We start from the raw sequence: 23,915 nt of genomic DNA, 5'->3' as shown, positions 1-23,915 counted from the left end.
GTGGCTTATGAGAAGTCAGAAATTGAGAAGAACTCAACGGGAAAATTTTACAACATGTATAAGAAGTATTCCAGGATGAAGTAGAAGTAGAGGGTGCTATGGTTTAGATGTTAAATAAAGGCTTTCTTTATCACCAGCACAGTGTTATTGGAAGGTGGTGGAACCTTTAAGAGTTGGGGACTATGGGTCCCCAGCCCCTTCCTCTTCTCTCTTCCTCTTTCTGGTAAAAGATTAATCCATCGCCACTTGGGACTTCCACAAGACACCTAAAAGAAACAAATCTGCCTGCTCATAGGCATCTAAAACTGTACGCCTCACCAAAACTCCCTTTAAAAAAGATAAGTTGATTATCTCAGAATTTGTTAGATTGACAAGAAGCTACTGATAAAAAGGGGGGTTGGTCCTTCAGGGTAATATTTTTATGCAGCAAATGTAAGTCTAAAGGCCAAACTCCATTCACTTGCCTGCAAATTTTATGGTGGCTGAATAGCACTCCACTTAGAAGAAGTACCAAAGCATCTTTATCCATTCATCATTTGAGGGACATCCAGTATACAAAAGACAAACAGGCTGAGAAAGAAATTAGGGAAACAACACCCTTCACAATAGCCACAAAAACATAAAGTAGCAAGCAAGTGAAAGACTTGTATGAAAAAACAAAACAAAAAACACTTCAAGTCTCTGAAGAAAGAAATTGAAGAAGATATCAGAAGATGGAAAGATCTCTCATGCTCGTGGATCTGGAGGATTAACAAAGTAAAAGTGGCCATGTAACCAAAAGCAGTCTATAGATTTAATGCAATTCCTATCAAAATACCAACAACAATTCTTTACAGACCTTGAAAGAACAATTCTCAACTTCATATGAAAAACAAAACAAAACAAAAACACAATAGCTAAGACAATCCTGTATAATAAAAGATCTTCTAGAGGTATCTCCATCCCTCATCTCAAGCTGTTCTCTGGAGCAACAGTAATAAAAACTGCATGGTACTGGCATAGAAACAGACTGGTGGATCAATGCAATAGAATTGAAGACCCAGAAGTAAACCCACATACCTATGGACACTTGATTTTTGGCAAAGAAGCCAAAACTATACAATGAAAAAAAGCATCTTCAACAAATGGTACTGGTTTAACTGTATGTATATGTGTAGAAAAATGCAAATAGGTCCATATTTATCACCCTGCATAAAAATCAAGTTCAAGTGGATCAAAGATCTTAACATAAAAGCAGAAACATTAAATTTATTAGAAGAAAAAGTGGGGAAGACCTTTGAACTCATTGGCACAGGAGACAACTTCCAAAACAGAACACCAACAGCTCAGGCTCTAAGATTAACAATTAATAAATGACCTTGGGAAAGTGAAAAGATTTGGTAAAGCAAAGGACATTGTCATTAAAACAAAATGACAGCCTACAGACTGGGAAAAGATCTTCACCAACCCTATATCTGACAGAGGGCTAATATCTAATATATATAAGGAACTCGAGAAATGAAACACCAATAAACCAAATAATCCAATTTAAGTGGGGTGCAGAACTAAACAGAATTCTCAACTGAGGAATACTGAATGGCTGAGAAGCACTTAAAGAAATGCTCAATGTCCTTAGCTACTAGCAAAATGCAAATCAAAAGGACTTTCAGAATGGCTAAGATCAAAAACTCAAGTGATAGCACATGCTGGTGAGGATGTGGAGAGAGAACGCTCCTCCATTGTTGGTGGGAGTGCCGACTTGTACAACCACTTTGAAAATCAGTCTGGCACTTTCTCTGAAAATTGGGAACAGCTCTATCTCAAGAACCAGCTATACCACTCCTTGGCATACCCAAAAGATGCTCCACCACATAACAAGGACATTTGCTTAACTATGTTCATAGCAGCATTGCTAGTCGTAATAGCCAGAAACTGGAAACAACCCAGATGTCCCTCAAATGATGAAGGGATAGACATTTTTGTACATCTTCTAAATGGAACACTATTCAGCCATCATAAAATTTCCAGGCAAATGAACGGAGTTTGAAAAGATCATCCTGAATCAAGTAGCCCAGACACAGAAGAACATGCATGGTACTCACTTGCGAGACTCTGCTGGATAAGGTTGGAGTCTGACTTCTCCAGATACCCATTTTAGGCTATGAATTTGGACTCCCTTTTCTCAGGAGGCTTCTCACTCCACCTGATCTGGTAACCTCAGATTTTGTAAGGAGTGTCACATAGCCCTCAAGGAAGATTACAGGCCTGATCTTTTCCTGATAGGGAACTTGCTCAGCTAGCACAGGGAATTCCTGGAAGCACCCCACCCTATGCTGAGGGGATCCTAGGCTCTAGAAAATGACCTTTAGTCATACCTAGAAGTCATCCCCTCACACATAGGATAATTAGATACTGTTTTCTCCTTCTTGTGATAAGGCCCCATGTTACTGCATGCGAAGGAGGTACTGTTCTCCTGTGTGTAGATAAAGTATCCTGGCACCTCGAGCACCAGTGAATCAGACACAGTCACCCTCAAAACCCCTCCCCACCGCCCAAGGTTTATAAATAAAGGCTGCCTGGCATGATGGGGTGTGCTCTCTTGGTCGCCATTTTTCCACCATGATCTTCTGAGACTCCATTTATTCCAGAAGGATCCGCAGCTGAATGCATGGGGTCTTGACTGCCAATTAAGGCAGAGCTGCTCTCCCTCTCTGAGGATCTGGGGAGGGTCATGGGGGGGGGGAAGGGAGGGTGGGTAGGACTGGGAGGAGATAAGGGAGGGGGCTATAATTCAAATGCAAAGTGAATAAATTTTAAAAAATAAATTTAAATTTAAAAAAAGATAATAACTGCAAGGCTATTATATTGTGAAGCTTATTATTAGACAAATATAAAAGAGTCCCAATTATTTGGTGATAGCTGGGTTAAGAGAGAAACTGAGAAACAAACACACAGTTCTGTAAAAATAACATTAACATTTTGGCGTACCAAGTGGGGCTGGACTTACATACAAAATAAATCTACAGATGGAGGCTGGGAGGTGGCGGAGTACGTCTTTAATCCCAGGGCTTGTGAGGCAGAGGCAGGCAGATCTCTGTGACTTCTAGGCCATGCTAGTTGAGTTCCAAGATATCTAGGGCTACATAGAGAAAAACAAACAAACAAACAAAGCATGGGGATAGATAATCACAGTGTGGTCTTATTTTCTTGCACACCTTACTCAGGTCCTGCGTGGCCTGCAGTTTCCCTTAACTGACGCACAAGCATAAGGAGAGGAGGGCAACAAAAGGGGGTTCAGTGCTGCTGTTCAGGACGCCTCTTGTTTTATTTAACACCGGCTGTAAAGTGCAGGAGAAAAGCTTTAAACATGGCTATTTGTGCATGCTAAAAAGAAGCTATAAAAGTGCTCTTAGTCAGTGTTCTAGTGCTGTGAAGAGACACCGTGACCACAACTCTTGTAAAAAGAAAGCAGTTAGTTGGGGCTTGCTTACAGTTTTGGAAGTTTAGTCTATTTTTATCATGGTGGGACGCATGGCAGCACGCAGGCAGGCATGGTGCTGGAGAAGGAGCTGAGAGTTCTACAACTGGATCTGCGGGCAGCAGGAGAGAGAGCCACTGGGCCTAGCTTGGACATTTGAAAACCTCAAAGTCCACCTCCAGGGACACATGTCCTCCATCCAGCAAGGCCACACTTCTTAACCCTTCTAAACAGGGCCACTCCCAGATGCCCACGCATTCTCATTCTTATTCGAGCCACAAGTGCTTTCTGGAAGGGAAATGGTGAGGTTACCATAGGTATATACTGAAAAACAAACAAACAAACAAACAAAACCTCAGTATGATGAGTGTTTAATGCTTCAGGGTCTTAGGACATAGCTGTCCCAGGTCAGGGAAAGTTACTGTGCAAAAGCTACAGTGTTGTCTTCTGTGCTTCCGACAGCTGAGGGATTTCAAACTTCTACAGAGACCTTATACTAAATTTTCATTAAATCAGGACTATTCAGTCGACGATCTGATTGAAATTCTCCTGTCTCATTTTCTATTTTACCTCTGTCCTTGCGTATCCCCGTGCCCCAGATCAGACTCTAGTCTCCCGACTCTGTGTGCTTTCTCCATGAACAGTGGCTTCCGCTCTTGCTGTTCTTCAAAGCTACCGACACTGACCTTTTCTCTTCCACAGATCTCTGGCTCTGTATTTTAGCCTCTAGGAGTTGTTCCTAACAGTGCCTTAGTTTTCTAGGAGAATAACATTGACTGGTCCAAGGCAAACTTTGGGAGTGCACTGCTAAACTTACTGGACCACTGGAGCTTCCACCGACTGTAAAGGAAACATGGTAAGGCTGTATTTGGAACCTATAACCGAGATTGCCCAAGTCTCCTGCAATCTTCTTACCTGATGTCTCCAGTGATGTAATTTGTAAATGTACTTAATCAAGACTTTCAGTTTTGGTGACAAAAGTTCATACAACCTCTTCACCAGTGCAACATGACACAGAATAACTTGAATCCATCTTTGAAGGCTATAGTGACTCATATTTGAGTCAGAAAAAAACTATCATCTTATTCTCTTTGGAGCAAGAACACGGTTTTATCTTAATACCTACAAGGTCATTCTTAGGAAAAACTCACCTTTCCCCATTCTTATAACATTAGACAGCTCTATACCAGTGGTTCTCTAATGGGTGAATTTGTCCCCCCCAAAGGAAACTGGAAATTCCTGGAGATATTTTTAGTAGTTAAAACCCATCGGCTTGGTATCTTTTGGTGGCACAGGTAACACTAAATATTTTGCAACACAGAGGACAGTTTCCTACAATAAAGAGTGAACTGGCTCTAAATGCCATATGTGAGAAACCCTCCTCTAGCCCTTAGGAAATAAATGTAGGTCCAAGATAGGCTAGTGTGCCAGGATCCTGAGAGAAGGTTATAGTTGTCAGAGAGGATTTTTTTTTTTTTTTTTTTTTTTTTTTTTTTAATGACTAGTGGTCTTAGAATCAGAGATAAAAAAAAAGGAGTGGAAAGCAGATATATTTGCATCTGCAAAAAAAAAAAATCGTGTTATTTCTATACTGATAAAGTCCATTTTTTTTTTTTAAACAAAAAGAATGTTAGTTGGGACTATGGGTAATCCTTTTGCCAACAGACACACAGGAAAGGGCAAAATAAATCTGTGACTAATATCTACAGTGGAGAGGTTTGCTAGGTTTGCTAAGGCACAAGTCCTTAGCATGATACAGACATGCCACTGGAAAACAGTCCATCTCTCTGTAAAATCATCATGCTAGCTATCCGTATGTTATGGTATTTTTTAATTTTACATCCCTACCACAATTTTCCTTCTTTCCTCTCCCCCTAGATCCTCCTCCAAATATTATGTTTAATCAACCAGAGTATTTATCTATCTCTATACTTTTATTTACAGATCTCCTTGGCCTTTCTTCTCTATCCTTCTGGAGTTTCACCTAAACCTAAGCCATCCCTTCTTTGGATGCTCAGTTCAAGATCCATCTCCTATAAGCATATCCGCCCATACTATTTCTTCAACAGTAGCAGTACGCTGTTTTCTAATGTCCTAATATTTACTTTAAAAGAAAACACATATACCCCATTTCCCCAATTAAAAACAGAATTTCACTGGTGTCAATGACCCTGGCATAAACATACACATTTACATAAAGATACTCTGTCCCCTACCTCTCAGGTTATTAAGTCTTCACCATATGCAAGAATCCATTCTAAATATCTAATATCTAGTATCTAACATAAACCACGGTTCTCCTCCATTGCAGAAATGGAAATGAGAGTGTGGAAGTCACGTTTTAAAGTTATCAGGCTAAGAGGTAAACAGAATTCAAACTCAAGCATCCTGATTCCAGAATTTACAATTTGCCAAGCAGTTCTAATACATCTGCAAGAATGTAAAAGACCAAAGGTAGAGGTGGGCATCCCCCTGCTGGAACCTGAGTGTTGTGACAGCTGGAAGCATTGGGTGTTGCTTCTGAATTCTTCCCTTGCAACTGAAACCACTTATACTGACCTCAGAGGGTTCATAGAAAGAAAGAAAAATCACAACATGAAATACTGTCCCAGTCTATAGTAAGCTCTTAACAGATGCCAAAAGCTTTCTGTTTAACTTTGGATAGGAACTAAATCTAGCTCACACTCTCCTACCTTGCTTGCTTGTTTTCTAACTTTTTATTCTTTGTGAGTCTCGCATCAAGAACCCCAATCCCACTCATCTCCCCATCTCCTTGTATCCGCCCTTCACCGTTGCAACCTCCCGTCCAAAAAGAAAACAGATAAATAATCAAACCAACAAACAGAATTAAAACTAGAAACCATCTCGCCTGTGGAAGCTGTAGTGTGTCACAGAGTGCTTGTCCCACAGTACTCTCCTCTGTCCACACGTCTTCCCTTGCAAATGCCCATTGCAATGAGTCATTGGTCTGGTTCTAGGCCTCTGTCTTCTGTCACATTGGCAGTACTGGATCTTCACTATTGTGCCCTGTGTCATGGAGATCCTGCAGCTCTAGAGCAGAAGGATAGGCCCTTTCGCACACTGCAATAGTTCACAGACGATGTAGATTTTGGGGTGGGCCCACTCAAAGCCCGGGATCTGGGCTTGGGTGGTAACTGAGCTGGTCAGCCTGCCTGCTTTCCTGCATCCACACCATGAGGGTAAGCTCACCAGCACTGCCCAGGCTAGCTCACTTAATGCTACCATCGACAGAAAGCAGGGACACCTTTCCCCTTGTACCCTCAGGCCAGCTTACCTGCACCTATGTCTCCAGAGCCAGCACCTCTATGCTGCCCCATTGAGACATAGGGCCCACTTTTCCAAGTGTTGCAGCCAGCAAGGGGCTGGGCCAGCTCTCCTACTCTCACACCCTTGGGGCTGGTTCACCCTTGCCTTCACCAACAGGGGCAGGCCACTGTGTTGCTCAGGTGAGGTGTAGGGCCTACTCTCCCAAGTGCTGCAGCCAGTGCGGGGCAGGGATAGCTCTCCTGCTCTCAAGGCCTTGGGGCCAGCTCTCCAGACTACCACAGGTGGCAAGGTGCAAGAGGGGAAAGGCATTCCCTATCCCCACTCTTCCTCAAAGCCCCTTTCTCTTGTGCTATTGCCCTCAGGGCCGGCTCAGCCACGCCCATGCCCCACCTCCAGGGCCAGCTCTACTGTGTTACCCAGTCCCTGCTCTACCAAATGCTGAGTCTGGTGAGGGGCAGGAGCAGCTCACCCACTGTCATGACCCCAGGGCTAGCTCTCCCAACTGCCTCAAGTGCCAAGGGGTGAGGAGGTGGAGGGCATCAGCCCCAAGCCCAAGCCACCTCACAGCATACTAGTGGGGGAGGTCAGCTTCCCTAACCCCCTCCACTAGGGACTTTGTTTGTTTGTTTGAAATAGGGTATTACCATGTAGTCCAGACTGGCCCAGAACTCTCAACCTTGTTTCTGTCTCTAGAATCAGGAATTACAGAAATGTCCTGGCTCATTTCTCTAATCTGTACGTCACTTTCTATCATAGCAATCTACATATTTTTCACTCTGATTAAGTGTCTCTGAGGCGCTTAGCCTTCAATAGCTCTACATAATCCTAAAGGCTAAACTCCTAAATTCTTTAAAATAGCATCAATCCCTGTTTGTGGCAGCGCCCTTATTTTCCCCGTCAATTCTAAAACCTATATCCAAAGAGCCTCTCTGTCCTGTAATGATTCCTGCCACTGTTCTCTCCTTTGCACTCAGGGGTAAACTGTGGACCCCTTAGGGTTGACACAGGATTAGGTAGATGTAGTTCTAAAAGCTTAAGGCTAAACTTCTTGAACATACGTCCATATTGTCTCTGCTGTAGCACACAGTGCCTCGTGAACAGCAGTAAGGACATTCACTGAATGCTGATGGATGTCAGGATCTTCTAAAGCCTTCCATGAACATATAAACTCATTTGGTCCTCACACAACCCCAGAGATAGGTAATATTAGGTGTTTTTCTCATTTTACACATCAGAAAACTGAGACTCAAAGAGTTAGCAGCTGCCCAAGGTTACACCAAAAAGCCTGGCCTCTAACCAGAACCTGCTTTATTAACCACCATGCTATAGTCAAAATTCAGTAAAATATGCTGATTTGTGTAAAAGAGATCCAAAACCTATGCACAAATCCAAACAAATTACTTCTGTATTATCTCCAACAAAGGAGAAGCTGCAGTAGTTTTTGTCAAAGCTACTTAATCCTTTGTATGAAATCTCTACACCTCAAGATTAAACTGCTACTTGTTAAGATGTTTATGAAAACTAAGTAAAGTCAGAAGCTGGAAGAACACCAAAAACATTTAAGCTACATAAACAAACAGCGGATCAAATTGAAAACCCCAATATTCTTTGCTACATTATTATTAAGCAATAATTATAAAACAGTATTAGGTAATAATCATGAGAACCTATTTCTAATCTTTTGTGGCAATACACTAACATAATTTTACTAATTTTCTGAGCACCCCAAACTTGTAAAACAATCACATAACATTAATTATATATAATGCATGACAAATAGGTGCAGAGTGCTGCCGCCTCCAGGCATGAGCCCAAAGAAACAGGAGAAGAGCCTTTGATTCACCGCAATAAATGCAAAGGAAATATAAAAAGCAAACAATAAAGTCCCAAACGAACTACTTATACTGACAACTGCAAGTGTGTCTAAGTGTATGAAAGTTCTGGAAAGCATGCTATAATAGGTCAAAGACTGTACCGAACAGAAGGGTTTAGTGTGGCAATGTTGATCCTGGCACAACAACTTTGAGTCAACAGCTTGTTCCGTTACAGAGACCATAAATCAATACCAGTGTTAAATAGTTAGTTAGATATTGGTAAGCTTTAACGTTTTTGACGATGGACTTTCATCAGTAGCTTGCAAAACCAGGAAGGAATACTGCAGGATTTTTATTTCTGGCCGAAATAATAGGATCTGGCTTGAGACTTGGTATCTGCCCAAGAAAATTTCAAGATTACTTTCTATAGCTGGAGGTTTCCCAGCTACTTCGACCACAGCAAAGACACGCAGTTGGTCTTTCCCTTAACCCAAATGGACCTGCCAATCACCTGAGCAGGAAAACATCCTCCAGGAAAGCTATTTCAGGAACCTGAAGAAAAAGCATAAAGCCCAGCTAAAAATTAAGTTGGCACAATGATTCCTTTGGCCATTGTCACTCTGACTGGTAAGAACGTTTTCTGGTACTCTGTAATACATTGAGTCTTCTGCACTGTGCTTTCTGCCTGTCTAATTCCAAGGTCCGAGGGAGCAAGGGGAGGACAGAGAGATCCCGGTGAGACAAGACGCTGGCCTCAGATCAAGTTTGAGGAAGGGGATCAGAATGGGCTCTTGGGCTCCCCCAGAGCCTAAGGGACCTCAGGTCCCAGCAGGGAGATAAAAGAAAGCCTAAGAAATTCTCTGCTTGAATGTTAAGTCCTAGGAATATGAGGTCCCTTCCAGCGGGGCTGCTGAAGGGAAGAAGGTGACATTATGCTCGACGACTACGCTTAGATTTTAACCATTAAAAAAAAAATGTAATAATCATCTGGAGAAACGTCGCATGAATTGGGGCTGATCCTGAAGGAGGTCTAGATGGCGGTGTCCCGCTGGTGAAAGGTGATTGATTAGGAGACCAGCTCCAGGCCCAGAGTTCACCTAGACCTTTAGGGGAAGATGACGTCGCCAAGAATCAGGGTCACCCCAGACCTCCCAAGACGGTCCCTTGGAATTTACTCACCAGCCCGCGGGCACGCCACAGTCGGAGCGCAGAGACCACCATCCTTGCCTCAGGCTGGGCCGTTCGCTAAGCTTTCCGCAAAACCCTGGAGCCAGACACCGTGGGCGGGGCAAGATCGGGCCCCGCCCACCATGCGCATCCGCCCCTCACACACCCCCTCGAGTCCCCGCCCACTCCGACCTACGGAACCCCAGGAGAGACAGAAGCCCTCCTCACTTGCTCCCCCGTAGTTCGCTCGCGCGAGATTTGGGCAAGGCGCGGGGGCGGGAGGGAGCGGAGACACAACAAATATGGCGGCCGCAGCTGCGACGCTGACGAACGCCGAGGCGGTGGCGGCGGCGGCGGCGGCGAAGGCGAACAAGGCTGTGGGGATTCTTCGGTGCAGTTGTCAAGAGGTGAGTGACGGGGTGTCAGCTCCTACGGCGGCACCACGGTTAAACTGGGCACATTGACGAAATGGTGGGAGGTAAAGTGCCCGGTTCATCGCGGGCCGGCTATCGCCGCCGTAGCCTTGTCCACGGCGGAGGGTCGTGCGCGCCCCGTGGGCTGGCAGCGTGGTGACTCGGGACCTTCTTAGGTCGAGCGTGTAGGTGACTTGGTCCGCCGCACCGAGGCTCACGAGGCGGCGCCGTCGGGCGGGAGCTCGGAAGCTCAGGGTGGGGAGCTGCCTCTTACTTTGACAGGTGGCGATGGGGGGGGGGGCGGCGCTCCCTGTGTGGCGTGTTCTTGGGGTGACAGAGTCAGGAGTCGACCCCAGAAACCCCAAAGGGAATCCTGGAGAGGGTGTTTACTCCGACGCCGGTCCCCGGGATGCTGTTGGGAAGGAGTTTCTAAACCTTCGAGTTTTCTCCCTTGAACCTTCCAGGACTGGTTTCTACTGCCCTGTACTTTCCAATGCTGGGAACAGGTGAGGTCGGGGAGGGTGGTACAGCTAATTGCTCTTCAGATTCATTCAGGATTTACGTCCCCAATCAACTGTCCGCAGTGCTCGTGGATGCTCAGCGGAGTTTCCCAGTCGAGCATCTTAAGTGCTCTTCTGTGTCTAACCGTGGATCCAAAGTGTAGTGGGTTGTAGCTGCCAGTAACCACGTAGCCCATTTAGTGACCTCTTTATGCCCTGGTCAGAACCGGACAGAGAAGTGACAAAAGAGAGAGGACATGAAGACTTCTTACATTGTGAGACGCAGGGAAGTTTTATTGAGAAGACACAAAGTGAAGACAGCTGTTTAAACTGTCTGGATTATTTTTTAAAAATTGACTTGACTTTATGTTGTCTTCAGCACAGCTGAGGATGAACGGCTTTTTTTTTTTTTTTTTTTTTTTTTTTTGAGGGGCGGGGGGAGTTCCTTCCAGGGAATTGAGATGTTTGGTGTTCCTTCCCTGCAATGATCCTGTGTTTCCCAGGGTACTGTAACTGTTGTACTATAAGCTAATGACAATGAGGATCAGCTAATGCCCTTGTTGAGCTTTCGTGGTTATCACAAGCATTTCCCTAGTATATGGCTAATGTACCTTTTTATGCAAGTATACTTATTCAGCAATACTAAGCCTGACATTTCTGGATGTATACCGTGAATAACTGAAATTAATATATATTAAATGTGGAATGACATTTAAATTTTGGCTAAAAGTAAAATCACCAGTGGCAATATGATAGTGACACGAGTGACATAAGCAACATAAGGATTTAATTGTGGGCCACCACCATGCTTTGCTATTGCATTCTTTATTTTTGTTTTCTGTCTGCTTAGTTTTTTTGGTGTGTTTTTTTTTCCAGTTAATGTTAATGGTATGCAAGTTATCTTATTAGTTTATTAAACCTGTAGTCCCTAGTAAAGTTTTGGTTTGTGTCCTTTTCTTTGCAGATTTCTTGTGGCTTTTGAATTTTAGTTGAAATTCCCTCCATGGCCTTTTGGAGTCCTTTGGTGTGTCTCCAGAGTAAATTTCAATTATTCAACATATCGGTAGTGTTGCAGTGGAAAGAAAAAGGTGAACTAATTTGGGGTGAAAAGGTTAGATTGTATAATTCTTTGTTGGATTTCTTCTCATGTAGTTTTATTTCTGTTTTACTTTTTTTTTTTTTTTTAATGTTTTCTGATTTCTCAAAAGAGCCTTACTCACAGTGGTCATGCATTCAGAGTCTTTAGCAGATAGGAACTCAGGAATTCTGTTTGAAGTTCCATGTTACTCTGTCTGAGCCAAGTCTCATTTGTCAGGCTTCTTTACTAATGTATGTTCTCTTGGAGAGTAAACCTTTCAATGGCCATATGGCCTGCCTAACCTCTGTGTTAAATTATTACATTAAAAGTTAGGGCTAAGTATTCTTCCTTACTGTTTAGTAGCCCTTCAGTTTAAACATTTGTTTGTATGTTTTTAAATGGCACATAAATGAAATACACTGTACTGTTCTCTAATCAAGTGCTTTCAATTCTCCCTTAATCAGTGGGGAAGGCTTCTTGATTTAAATTTATTTATTTTTATTTTATTTCATTCATATGGGTGTTTTGTCTACATATATGCATGGTCCCCACAGAGGCCTGAAGAGGGCCTTGGATCCCATGGAAGTCAAGTTAGAGATGGCTATAAACTTCTGTATGGGTGCTGGCAATCCAACCTAGGGCCTTTGCAGGAGCAGCCTAGCCCTTAACTATGAGTCATCTCTCTAGTACCCTTGGTTTGTTTTTTTGTTTTTGTTTTTTGTTTTTGAAGGGTTCTATATATTTTATTGGTGAACAAACCAATTAGCTTATGTGGAACAGATAAAAGCAAATCAGACCCCGATTTAAACATGCTGTACTGGGTTTTATTATCAGTTTTTATCTGAATCCCTTGGGGAGCAGAACAATTGTTTTGTTTCCTGGCTAGGAATTGCTTGATCCTGGAAGTCTTGTGAGAAAACATGGGGAGAAGCCAAGTTAGGTGTTACGTTGCAGATAGCGGAGGAAAGAAGACCCTTTCATTTTTATATAACTTGTTTCATAGTTGTACTTCTCTTTCTCTTCACATCTTAATACTTATTTTAAATAATTAGTTCCTGATTTAAAGGTGTTTGACTATATATGCATGTGCATACACTTATATAGGATATGTGGAATATTAATTCTTAGATATTTTTCCTCTACTAGCTTGGGCAATCTCTGCTTTATAATCATAAGGATTGGAAGTTATTCTCTTCTTTAGTTGATGAAGTAAACATATATCTTAGTTTATGCTATTATAACAAACTGCATGAACCGTGTCCTACTTGGGTTTGTACTGCTGTGATAAGACACCATGATTAGATGGGTGTGGTGGTGCATGGCTTTAACCCCAGCACTAGGGAGACAGAAGCAGGAAGATCTCTGTGAATTCGAGACCAGCCTGGTCAACATAGTTCCAGGACAACCAGGCCTATGTAGAAAGGCCTTGTCTCAAACAAACAAAACCATCACAACTAAAAGTAACTCAGGGAGGGTTCATTTTATCCTGTATTTCCATGAAACATTCCATCACAGTAGAATGTCAGGGCAGGAATTCTTGCAGGACAGGAATTGTGGCACAGAAGCCATAGCTTTTCCTTTATGCTTACTGGCTTGCTTCTCATGGCTTGCTCAGCCTGCGTTTTATAAAACCCAGGACCACCACCTGCCCAGGGATGGCACCTCCCACAGTGAGCTGGGCCCAGCCACATCAATCATTAATCAAGACAGTAGCCCACAGGCTTGCCTACAGGTGAATCTTATGCAAGCATTTCTCAAATGATTCCCTCTTCCTTCAGGCATTGTGGTGGCTCAAGCTTTTAATTCTAGCACTCAGGATGATCTCTCAAGGTGAGCCTGGACTACAGAGTAAGTTCCAGGCCAGCCAAAGCTACTCTAATGACACCCGGTTTGAAAACAAAAGTCTCTTCCTGGATGTACCTGGATTTGTGCCAGACTGACAAAACCAACCAGCACGGGCTAGGTGGTTTAAACAAGCATTTCTTAAGGTTGGGGGCTGAGAGGTTGAGTTTGAGGTGCTAGCAGATACAGGATCTGGTTTCTGGTTGTATACTCATAGGGAAGAAAACAGAAAGCAAACTGTTATTCTTATAATCCTATTCTGACGGCTCCGCCCTCACAACAAATGTCATATTGGAGGTTAGAATTTCAGCATAGCCATTTTGTTTTATTTTATTTTTGGTTTTTCGAGACAGGGTTTCTCTGTGTAGCCTTGGCTGTTGTCCTGGACTCCCTTTGTAGACCAGGCTGGCCTTGAACTCACAGCAATCCACCTGCCTCTGCCTCCCAAATGCTGGGATTAAAGGCGTGCGCCACCACCACCCAGCTCAGCATAGACATTTTCATTTGGAGCAATATCAGTTAGTAAAGATATTACCTTGGGATATAGCATTACAATCTGTAATATTGTGAATGCTTAAATATGTTTTATTCTGACTACATTTTACATTGAAAATTTGAGTAATTTCTTGGCTAACAAGTCCAAAGTATTGAGTTCACAACCAGTTAGGAAGATACTGAATGAAAAAAGAAGTAAAAAGGAAAGGACGTGACTGCTTGGTGGAGGCGAAAGCTTATTATAGCTATGTAGGAGAACATAGCCAGAGTCAAACATCTGAGAGTGTCCAGAGTGGTCCTGGCCCTGAGCCATGAGGGGAGAGGAGACGGGAGAGAGGAGGCTGAAAGTACTAGAAGAACAAGTGGTCAAAAGGACTCGGTTATATAGGGAAAGGCAGCCAGGCCCCTGAGCTGGAGAGTTTGGGTGGGGGAGGGGGTAATGCAAGCCAGGTGGACCTGTAACAGGTAGGGACTGAGGGATGCTGGGAGAACCTTGGGACCAGATCCTCTTTGATATGTTAAGTAGGCACTCAGCCTTTTGTCCATGGTTTGAAATTTACCAGATGCCATTTTGAAAGACAGTACCTGCCGATTTTCTAAAGTATATACAGTTAGTTGCCCTCTGTCTGCTGGGGGATTCACTATAGGACCCCTTGTAGATACTACACTCAGAGAATGCTCAATTTCTTACCTAAAATGCAATAGGATTTGCATGTAACCTGTTATACATTCTTCTATATACATTGTTTTTTTTCTTTTTTTACATGGGGTTTTTATGTATTGTTCAGACTGTTCTTGAACTCCTTGAATTCTCTTGCCCTGGCCACTGAGTGCTGGGTTTATAGGCACACCCTGGCATTCCCTTTAAATATTTATTTATATAAATATATAATTATTTAGATTGTGTATCCTTTATTCAGCATAAATCATTCTGGTTCTGTATTGTTTAGGGATGTCAAGGAAAGTAAGTAGAAACTGTTCAAGATGCATTTTTAAAATTTTTATATTTATTTATTTATTTGTTTGTTTATTTATTTATTTATTTATTTTGTGACAGAGATTCTCTGTGTAGCCTTGACTGTACTGAACTTGCTTTGTAGACCAGACTGGCCTCAAACTCACCTGCCTCTGCCTCCTAAGTGCTGGGATTACAGGTGTGCATCACCACCACCTGGCCTGCATTTTTAAATGTTTTCCATTCACATTTGGTTGAATTCATGTATATACCGTTTATATTATGTTGGTAGAGGTTTTTAAATTTGTCAGTATTGAACAATATCTTCAGATATCAGGTTATATAGGAAGTTCTTGTTATTCATAGGATGGTTTGAATATGAATTCTTTTGAAAACCTGTATTTTCTATTTATAGCAGGGAGTCTTTTTAATTTTTTAGATATTATAATTTATTCACATTATATCCCAATTGTTATTCCTTCGCTCTTATCTTCCCTTCTCTTTCTCTCTCCCTCCCTCTCTCCCTCTGTCTTTTGTCCTATTCCCCTCCCCTAGACCTGTGACAGAAGGGGACCTCCTCCCACACCATATGACCACAGCCTATCAGGTCTCATCCAGATAGCCTGCTTCCCCTTCCTCTGTATACAGGGAGTCTTTTTTAGCTTCAGAATTATTGTTTTCCATATCTTGTACTTAGAGGTATTGACCTGAAGTGGAAGAAGCTGAGGTTTGAGCCACAGACTCCGCTTAGATTTAGGCATGTATCATTCATACAAGTCTGTTTCATTTCCTACTGCTATGTAAATAGATAGTTTGTCATGCCTGCTGCCCACAGATATAGGTAACATAGAGGATGCAGGTCTGATGGACGAAGATGCTTAGGGATGAAAGAAAGGTCACTTCGTTTTTAAATCATGGACAGATGTGTAGATTTAACCATGGCAGTATTGAGTCCTTAATTCAGAAGCTGCTCTTCATGTTTGCAACATTTTTCACTTATTTCTTCAGCATTCTTTTTTCTTTAATTCATCATGCTTATTTGATAGCAGCCTACAGTTTGTGTCAGAGAACACAGTGAAATTTGTAATGTGACAATGTGAATAGCTAAGACTGTCAAAATATGTCAGCCAAGCTCTGTAATTGGGCTCATTTCTGTCCTTAAACTTTAGTTAGATGTATAAAAATACCATTTTCTTGTGCTTGCTTATGATAAGTCTGGCATTTTTGTTGCATTGTCACATGTTGTATCATAGCATTGCTAAGCTTTCTAATCAAGATTTGGTAAGATTTGTCTTGCTTATAGAAGCCCATTAAAGTACATTCATTTTTGGGAGCATGTATCACTTTACATATATAGTGATTGGCAAAAAGAAATTCTGAATTACAATGTAGTAAGTGGAATTTTTCTTAATTAAAGCTTTTGTGTGTATATGTTTTTATATATGTATATGTATGCATGTATTATGTGTGGGTGCATATGATCTGGAGGCTAGAAGTTGACATTAGGAGTCTTCTTCAATCTCTGTACCTTGTTTTTGAGACAGGGTCTCTCATTTAACCTGCAAGCTCTAGGAATCCTCCTGTCTCCATGTCCCCAATACTGAAGTTACAGGTGCCTTCTGACATGTTTGTCCTTTTGTGTGGATGCTAGGGATGTGAACCGATCCTAATACTTGCGTGCCTCATTACTGACTGAGCCATCTCTTCCGTCCTATTTATAGCTCTTATAATCAGAACACTGACAACTGATAGAGTCTCATAGCCTTTATAATTTAAAAAAAAAAAAACTATACTGGATATGATTAATTTTTAAATTAGCATATCTTAATTGTACAAAAGGGTCTTTTTATGACATTTCTGTAGGTGCTTGTGATATGCTTTGATGATTTTCTTTCTATTAATACCCCCCTGTTTTTTTGTTTGTTCGTTTTGTTTTGTTGCTTTGTTTTTTGTCTTCCTTGTCTCTCTCTTCTATTTCTGTATTCTTAATAGTCCCCCCATTTACTCTCATGTCATGTCTTATTTTTTCAATTGAAAATCCATCTCCCCCCCCCCCCCTTTTCTTTGAGACAGGGTCCTCAAACTCACTATGTAGTAGAGGCTGGCCTTGCAGTGATTCTACCGCCTCCATCTTCTGAGTGCTGAACTACAGGTAAGCAAGGCCTGGATCTGAATCATGATGACCTTTTTCATTGGCTGACTTGCTCATGTTTTCTAACTAAAGAGCAAATTTGAAAAAACAAATAATTAGTTAACACAAATAGCCAGATGTGGTGGTGCCCGCCTTTAATCCCATCCCAGCACTTGGGAGACAGAGGTAGGTGGATCAATGTGAGTTCAAGGCCAGCCTGGTCTACAAAGTAAGTCCAAGACAACCAAGATAGCACAGATAAACCCTGTCTTGAAAAACTTAAAAGAAAAAAGAAAAAAATTAGTTATACAAATAATATGATGCAACTAGTTAATACGGTAAGAAAGAAAAATGATGATTGACAAGGTTGAGAAAGCTGAATAAGACTAAGGCATGTGATTTAAAGAAGTGGCCTAACAAGATAAGAAAGGACAAATTTGGGAAACTATAGGTAGACTTAGAAAATTGCAAACTGAGATATGTGAGGTAGCAGAAACTACGATGGCTAATGCTTGTTTCACTAATCTAAGGAACATGTAGATGCTGTTTATTTTTTCTTTTTTTGCCATTTTATTTTATTTTTTATTAATTAAACATTTTTACATATACATTTATATTATTACACATATATACAATAGACTGCCATGATAAGAAGAACCATGACACAATCAGGAATTATATAAATGTTACATTCTTAGTGTTTTGGCTATTTGTATTTGAAGCCTTGAAGAAAACATCTTTCCTATCTCGGTGCAGCTAAAATTCTGAATGTAGATCAATCTCCATCACATCTTGTCATTATCAACTTAAAACATCTATCTAGACCTAAAAACATCTTAACCCTTAAACAACTAAGCTTCATTGTAAAACTAAGCTATCTGGTCTTCAACTCCATCAGAGACTTGGGAAGGAATAAACTTGATTACCTGAGTATGCAGGGAGTGTAGGTTAGTAGCTTTCCAAATGAGAAGATGACAGAGACAGTTTGCTACCTGAATAACTACTCAAAACTCTCCATAACATTGGAGCATCTTCTTCAGACTTCTGGCCCAGTATATCTGATAGTATATTTGCTTCTCTCTCTCTCTCTTTCTCTCTCTCTCTCTCTCTCTCTCTCTCTCTCTCTCTCTCTCTCTCTCTCTTTCTTTTTTGGTTTTGCAAAGACAGATTTTCTCTGGGTAGCCCTGGCTGTCCTGGACTGCCTTTGTAGACCAGGTTGCCTCAAACTCACAAGAGATTTGCCTGCCTCTGCCTCCCAGAGTGCTGGAATTACAGGTGTGTGCCACTGGGCCCAGTGTTAATTACATTTCCTAACCAAGTTGATGAGCTGATAAAAGAAGTGAAACAACTTTGAGTCTGAGAGCAAGGTATAGTTTTATTTCACTGTAAAAATAATTGTTCCAAAATAGCATTGTCTCAGATTACCATGAGCTGTGTAGGTTGCAATATTTTATATATGATTAATATAAAACTTAAAAGAGCACTGAAAAGTTGCATAGTTGTTTTAGTTTATAAAGTGGGAATTTACTGTTTAAAAGGTAAAAGAGGTCCTGTTCTGTTCAGGGTCTAAAGCTAGTGAGGTTGACATAAAACCAAAATACTCAATTTTCATAGAATAGACTATTAGTAGCCTTTTAAAAGAAATTAGTAATAACAACTTTTCAAACCTTCTAGATAGCTTCTAAGAAAGAAGGGAAGAATCATTCAGAAGATTGCATTTTCTGAAAGTTCATCCACCTATATGTCCTTATTTGGTGAAATAGCTTCAAGCTGAGAACAGGTTAAGATTAAAGGAGAAAGAAGATAATGAAAGTAAAATATATTAGCATGAGGTCAGTAAGTATTAAGGGAAATATCAGCCTTGCTTCTGTCCTTGCCTAAGGGCATCTCTGCATTGATGTAAAGGCTAATATCTGTGTAGAGGCACAGTCAGAGATTGGTCTTGTTCCACTAGGGTCCTGGTTGCAATATACAAGGTTTGCTTCTTATAAAGTCAGTGAAGTTTTTGTAAATTGAGAAATGTGCTTTTATGAAATTCCTTCATTCCTCAACCCCTGTCATATAAAAGCCTGGGCCAGGGACTAAAGAGATGGCTGCCACTCTTTGACAGTAACTGAGTTTTGTCTGTGACTCGTAGCCACTTGTAACCCCAGTTACAGGGAAACTGAAGCCCTTTTTTGGACCCAGTGGGTGTACCACATACATGGTGTGTACACACACACACACACACACACACACACACACACACACACACACACACACACACATACACACACACACATAAATCTTTAAAAGAGAAGAACCAAGAGTCTCGGTATTCTTGGAGAAGGAAAATAAAACTGATAGATTCGTATTACTGAGGTAACAAAGACTTGTTGACAATAAATTTAGCTCTAAGGATAGACAGGCCCAGTGGAATAGAATAGAGATAAACTTCCATGAATATAATTACCTAATTCAGAGAGGCAATACTGGAGCCTCTCTGGAGTTGGAAAAGCATGATATATTAAATGCATATAACTGAGACAATTGAGTATTTCTTGGAAAATTATTCTTTTGATTTTTGTCTTATACCAGTTACAAAACTAAAGTCTGGATAAAATATGAAATGTGAAAAATATTTTCAAGGAAACATTAAAGTCTATATTCAAATAAGATGGAGGCATGAATATTGTAAATAGGACACAAACAGCTATAAAATGTAAGAAGAAAAGAATAGGTAAATTGGATTACATTAAAAGCTTCTGTTCAGGAGGGTGGAGAGATGGCTCAGCAGTTAAGACCACTTATTGCTCTTGTGAAGAGCCCGGGCTCAGTTCCTAGCACCCACATAGCGGCTCACAACAACTCCATTCCATGCTCACCATCTGACCTTGTGGACACCAGACATACATGATGTAGATGTAGACATGCAGCAAGTCATTTACATACATAAAATAAAAATGAATAATTTTTTTAAAGCCACAAGAATCATGTTATCTATATATACCTAAAATTATATATGTAGGGGGAGGGGTTTCAGTGAAGTTATGTCATTTGGGGTGAATGCTTCATAGACTAACAAAAATTCCAGGATTGGCATTAAAAAAAACCTACTTTGGGGTTGTGGGCCAGCCGAATCCAAAACATGGGCTGTGGCTGTTGCATTTAGTTACCTCTCAGAGGTTAGGAGTAAGTCCCAGTTGCTGAAGATGCCATGCACGTCAGATACAGGACTCATCAGAGGATTCAAGCTGGATCTGGCCTGAAGCCGAGCTTTCATAGTACCTGAATGTGCTATGCAGTCACCCGAGGAGGGAAGCAGTCAGTAACCCTTCCTGGCTGTGCCGCCTGAGAACTGCAGCAATGGCCAACTGGGCGTGAGACCCCAAAGCTTCAGTAGTGGTAATTGGCCTCAAGGCTCACCCAACAGGAAGGAAACCATGCCTGCTAGTGAGTGAGGCCATGGATCTTAGAGAGAACCTACTACCACCACTTTAATAAACCGGCATAAATTCTCCACAGCATTCTAAATGATTATCCTTATACCCACAGGTAAATAAATTTAGCCCTCACCCCTCCTCAAAGAAGTTTCTCTTTGCAGCTGATGGAGACCATTACAGAAAACCTCAAGTGGTCAGAAGCAGAAAATAAGCAATTATGGGGAGCCTAGCCCTCCTGGAACATCTACAACACAGTTTCTGCACCCAAGGCTCAGGGAACATCTTAGAAGAGAGGGCAGAAAGATCATAAAAGCCAGTGGACCAGGAAATGTGCTATGAGAGTATGTCTCCTAGAGATGAAAGGGAAGCCACAGCCATGATGTCTCAACAAGACCTGAACAATGACAGCACTAATGCTTGTGGAAGGGGGAATTCTCATGGGACCCCTCCCTAGACAAAGAACTGCAGAAAACTGACTGCTGAGAGAGGGAGAATTACTATTTCTTAGGGCTGAGCCCTCTAATTGCTTATCCAGTACTAAGTTGTGAGCCCTGAAATTATATAAATGCAAGCAACACTAAATGGATTTGGAAACATGAGAGGAGTTGGAGAAAAAAGGAGGAGTAGGGGAAATGGTGTGGTTATATTTTAATTAGAAGTAAGTAAAATCTACTTTTGCTCATAAAGACTAGCAGCATGCAGAGGGCATGCATATGTCTGAGCCAGATGGAGTCCCAGCACTGAGAGAAGTGGACCCAAGCCCCCATCCCTAACCCAGAAGCTGTCTCCAGTTGATACCACTCATGAAAGAAAAATTAGCTCTCTCCAACAGAGTCTCGCTGCGTATACAAACAACTCTTAAGGACAGACCACACACCCAGTAGTAGATGGCCAGTACAAATGAACTCAGTGGCATTTTTGGAGGTTCCCTGTCTCATAATGTTTGGACATTATTTTTATCAATTTTATTTTTACTTACAAGTCTTTTGCATATATATTATGGTTTCTACCCTTGTGTTTTTATGGGATTTCTGTGTGTGTAAATGTATGTATCTGCATCTTTGTGTGTTTCTTGTGTTTTTTGGGGGGGCGTGCCTCACTTTCTTGTTAATTAGTTTTTATTTTATTACTAATTTTAGATGCCTTTTTGTATTTTTTTTTCTTTTTTTCTTTTTCTTTTTTTTTCTTTTGCCTTTTTGTATTCTAAAAGGAGAGAGAAAGGGTGTGAATTTGGGTGGGTGGGGAGTTGAGGAGTTGCAGGGGGGGACTCTAATCAGAATATATTGTATAAAAATCTACTTTTAACTTAAAAATACCTTAAAATGCTAACAGAAGACTTGGAGATAAAGCCTAAAGCATATATTTCTTGTATTCCAGTATCCCACTGATTACATTTTATAAATTAATTCTTAATTTTAAAATGTGGGTGAAAATCTTATCCAAATGAATTCTGTTTTGGTCCAGCCTCATTTTCTTTTGATTAGTATTTAGTGTTGGTACTTTTATGATTTTACATTAGTTGTACTGACACTTGCTTTCAGAAAAGAATCTTACCGCTGCAGTGTCATAGTTTTAATGTTTAAGAATAAGTTCTAGGTCATGTATTATCCCAAATTCTATTTTTTAAAAAACAAAACAGTACTGTAGAGGAATGTTAATTCAGAACATGGCTGTTCTGGCAAAAGATCACATCCAAAGACCTTCTAGGTCTGTGTGATCCAGCTGGAATACAAACATGACTTTAATCCAGGAGACAGAGGCAAACAGATCTGAGTTCAGCGCCAGCCAAGTATATAATAAGTATCAGCTAAGAAAAGCTTAGGTCCAGACGTGTGGTACATGCCTTTAATCCCAAAGGAAGATAAAGTTTGTAGAAGGAAGCACCCATGTTTGAAAGTGATGTCTAATTGAGTGACAGAAAGGGTGACAAATCAGAGAAGATTTGGTAAGATAGGATATACCCAATTCTCACAAGAGAAGAGAGGAAAGGGAAGCTAGTTAAGAGCAGTTTTACCAGGAAGATAATAGATGAGTTGCAGAGAGACAACTCAGGTGAAGGTGGAATGAGCCAGAAAATAAGAAGCCAGAAGATTAGAACAGATTGCTGTGTTAGTTTGAGGCCAAGCAGAGCAATTCTGTGCCGAGAGAAGCCAGATTCAAATAAGTCAGTTGGAAGAAGTTTGAACCAGAACAGCTGAGTTGAACCAGCCAACCCAGAGCTCAGTAAGTACAAGAAAGGGTGAGCTTAGTGAGCAGTAAGTGCCAGAGGCTGAAAACATTCTAGGCCTAGGTTAGATTGGATGGAGGCTAGAAGCTTCCAGGACTAGGCTTAGGTTAGCAGACAGAGCCAGTAAGCCTCCCAGAGAACAATTGAAACAGGTGAATAAAGCTCCTTTTACACAGACACACATACACACACACACACACACACAACGAAAGAAAGAAAGAAAAAAGGAATTATAAAGATAGTTAAATTGCATATACGTGACCTGGTGGTTAAGGGCTGCTCTTCCAGAGTCCCTGAGTTCAATTCCCAGGAACCAACCACATGGTGGCTTACAGCCATTGATCCGATGCCCTCTTCTGGCATGCAGATGTACATGGAGATAGAGTGCTCATACTTAAAGCAAAAGAACAGAATAAACACCCCTCCCCAAAAGCATATGTGTAATGAAGGACTTGTATTTAAAATATTATGAAGAATGTTATCTATTAGAAAAGATAGAAAATCTAAGGGAAAACTAACTTAATCAAAAGAGTGTGAGTAGCCACTCACATACAACTTCATTAATCATCAATGAATATAAATCAAAACTGGAGTGATAATGCCACATACGCTCCAGAAGAGCCACAGTGAAAGAGCTAAGCGCTGGTGAGAACATGAATCAGCTATTCTTACTCATGTGCTGGTAGAATAAGTCAGTAAAATGACTGAAAAAGTATTTGACATTGCTTAAAGCTGAATGTGCATACACTTGCATTGCAGTTCCTAGATAGCCAGCCCAGATGTGTATAGGTAGGGCTCTGCAATTTTCTTTTCCTAAACTCAAATTATTAACGAGTAATTTTTTAGCTCTAATGGCTAGCAGTAGGTATGCAAAGATCATTCACTTTTCTATAGCTTAGCTTTTTCTTAAAATCTAGCATGTATATAGGGAAGCTTAGAAGTCTTGAAGCTTGGCTTCAGCCCAGAAGCTCCTTTTATGTCCCTTCCAGTGCTAGGCTCCGGCTGCCCTAGCAGGCGAGGGCTACGCTCTCCTCATTCCTGGCTGGATGCTACTTTGTCATATACTGATAACCTTTGTCAGCTCTGCTGCTCAACACTGTGATGGGGAGATGTGTGTGTGTGTCGC

At 41.3% G+C, this 23,915-nt stretch overlaps 1 protein-coding gene across 1 annotated transcript in view; it reads right to left on the bottom strand.

The window, feature by feature from the left end:
* Acadsb (acyl-CoA dehydrogenase short/branched chain) overlaps positions 1–9,884 on the bottom strand; it is a 50,063-nt gene extending 40,179 nt beyond the window's left edge. Inside the window, exon 1 of the mRNA XM_051145444.1 lies at positions 9,739–9,884. Coding sequence (XP_051001401.1) covers positions 9,739–9,780 — 42 coding nt within the window. The 5' untranslated portion in view covers positions 9,781–9,884. The remainder of the gene's footprint in view (positions 1–9,738) is intronic.
* Positions 9,885–23,915: the final 14,031 nt, after the last annotated feature.

This window comes from Acomys russatus, chromosome 5 (genome assembly GCF_903995435.1).
Source record: "Acomys russatus chromosome 5, mAcoRus1.1, whole genome shotgun sequence".
Taxonomy (NCBI): domain Eukaryota; kingdom Metazoa; phylum Chordata; class Mammalia; order Rodentia; family Muridae; genus Acomys; species Acomys russatus.
Note: the sequence above shows the minus strand (reverse complement) of the source record. Positions and strands in the feature narration are given on the sequence as shown.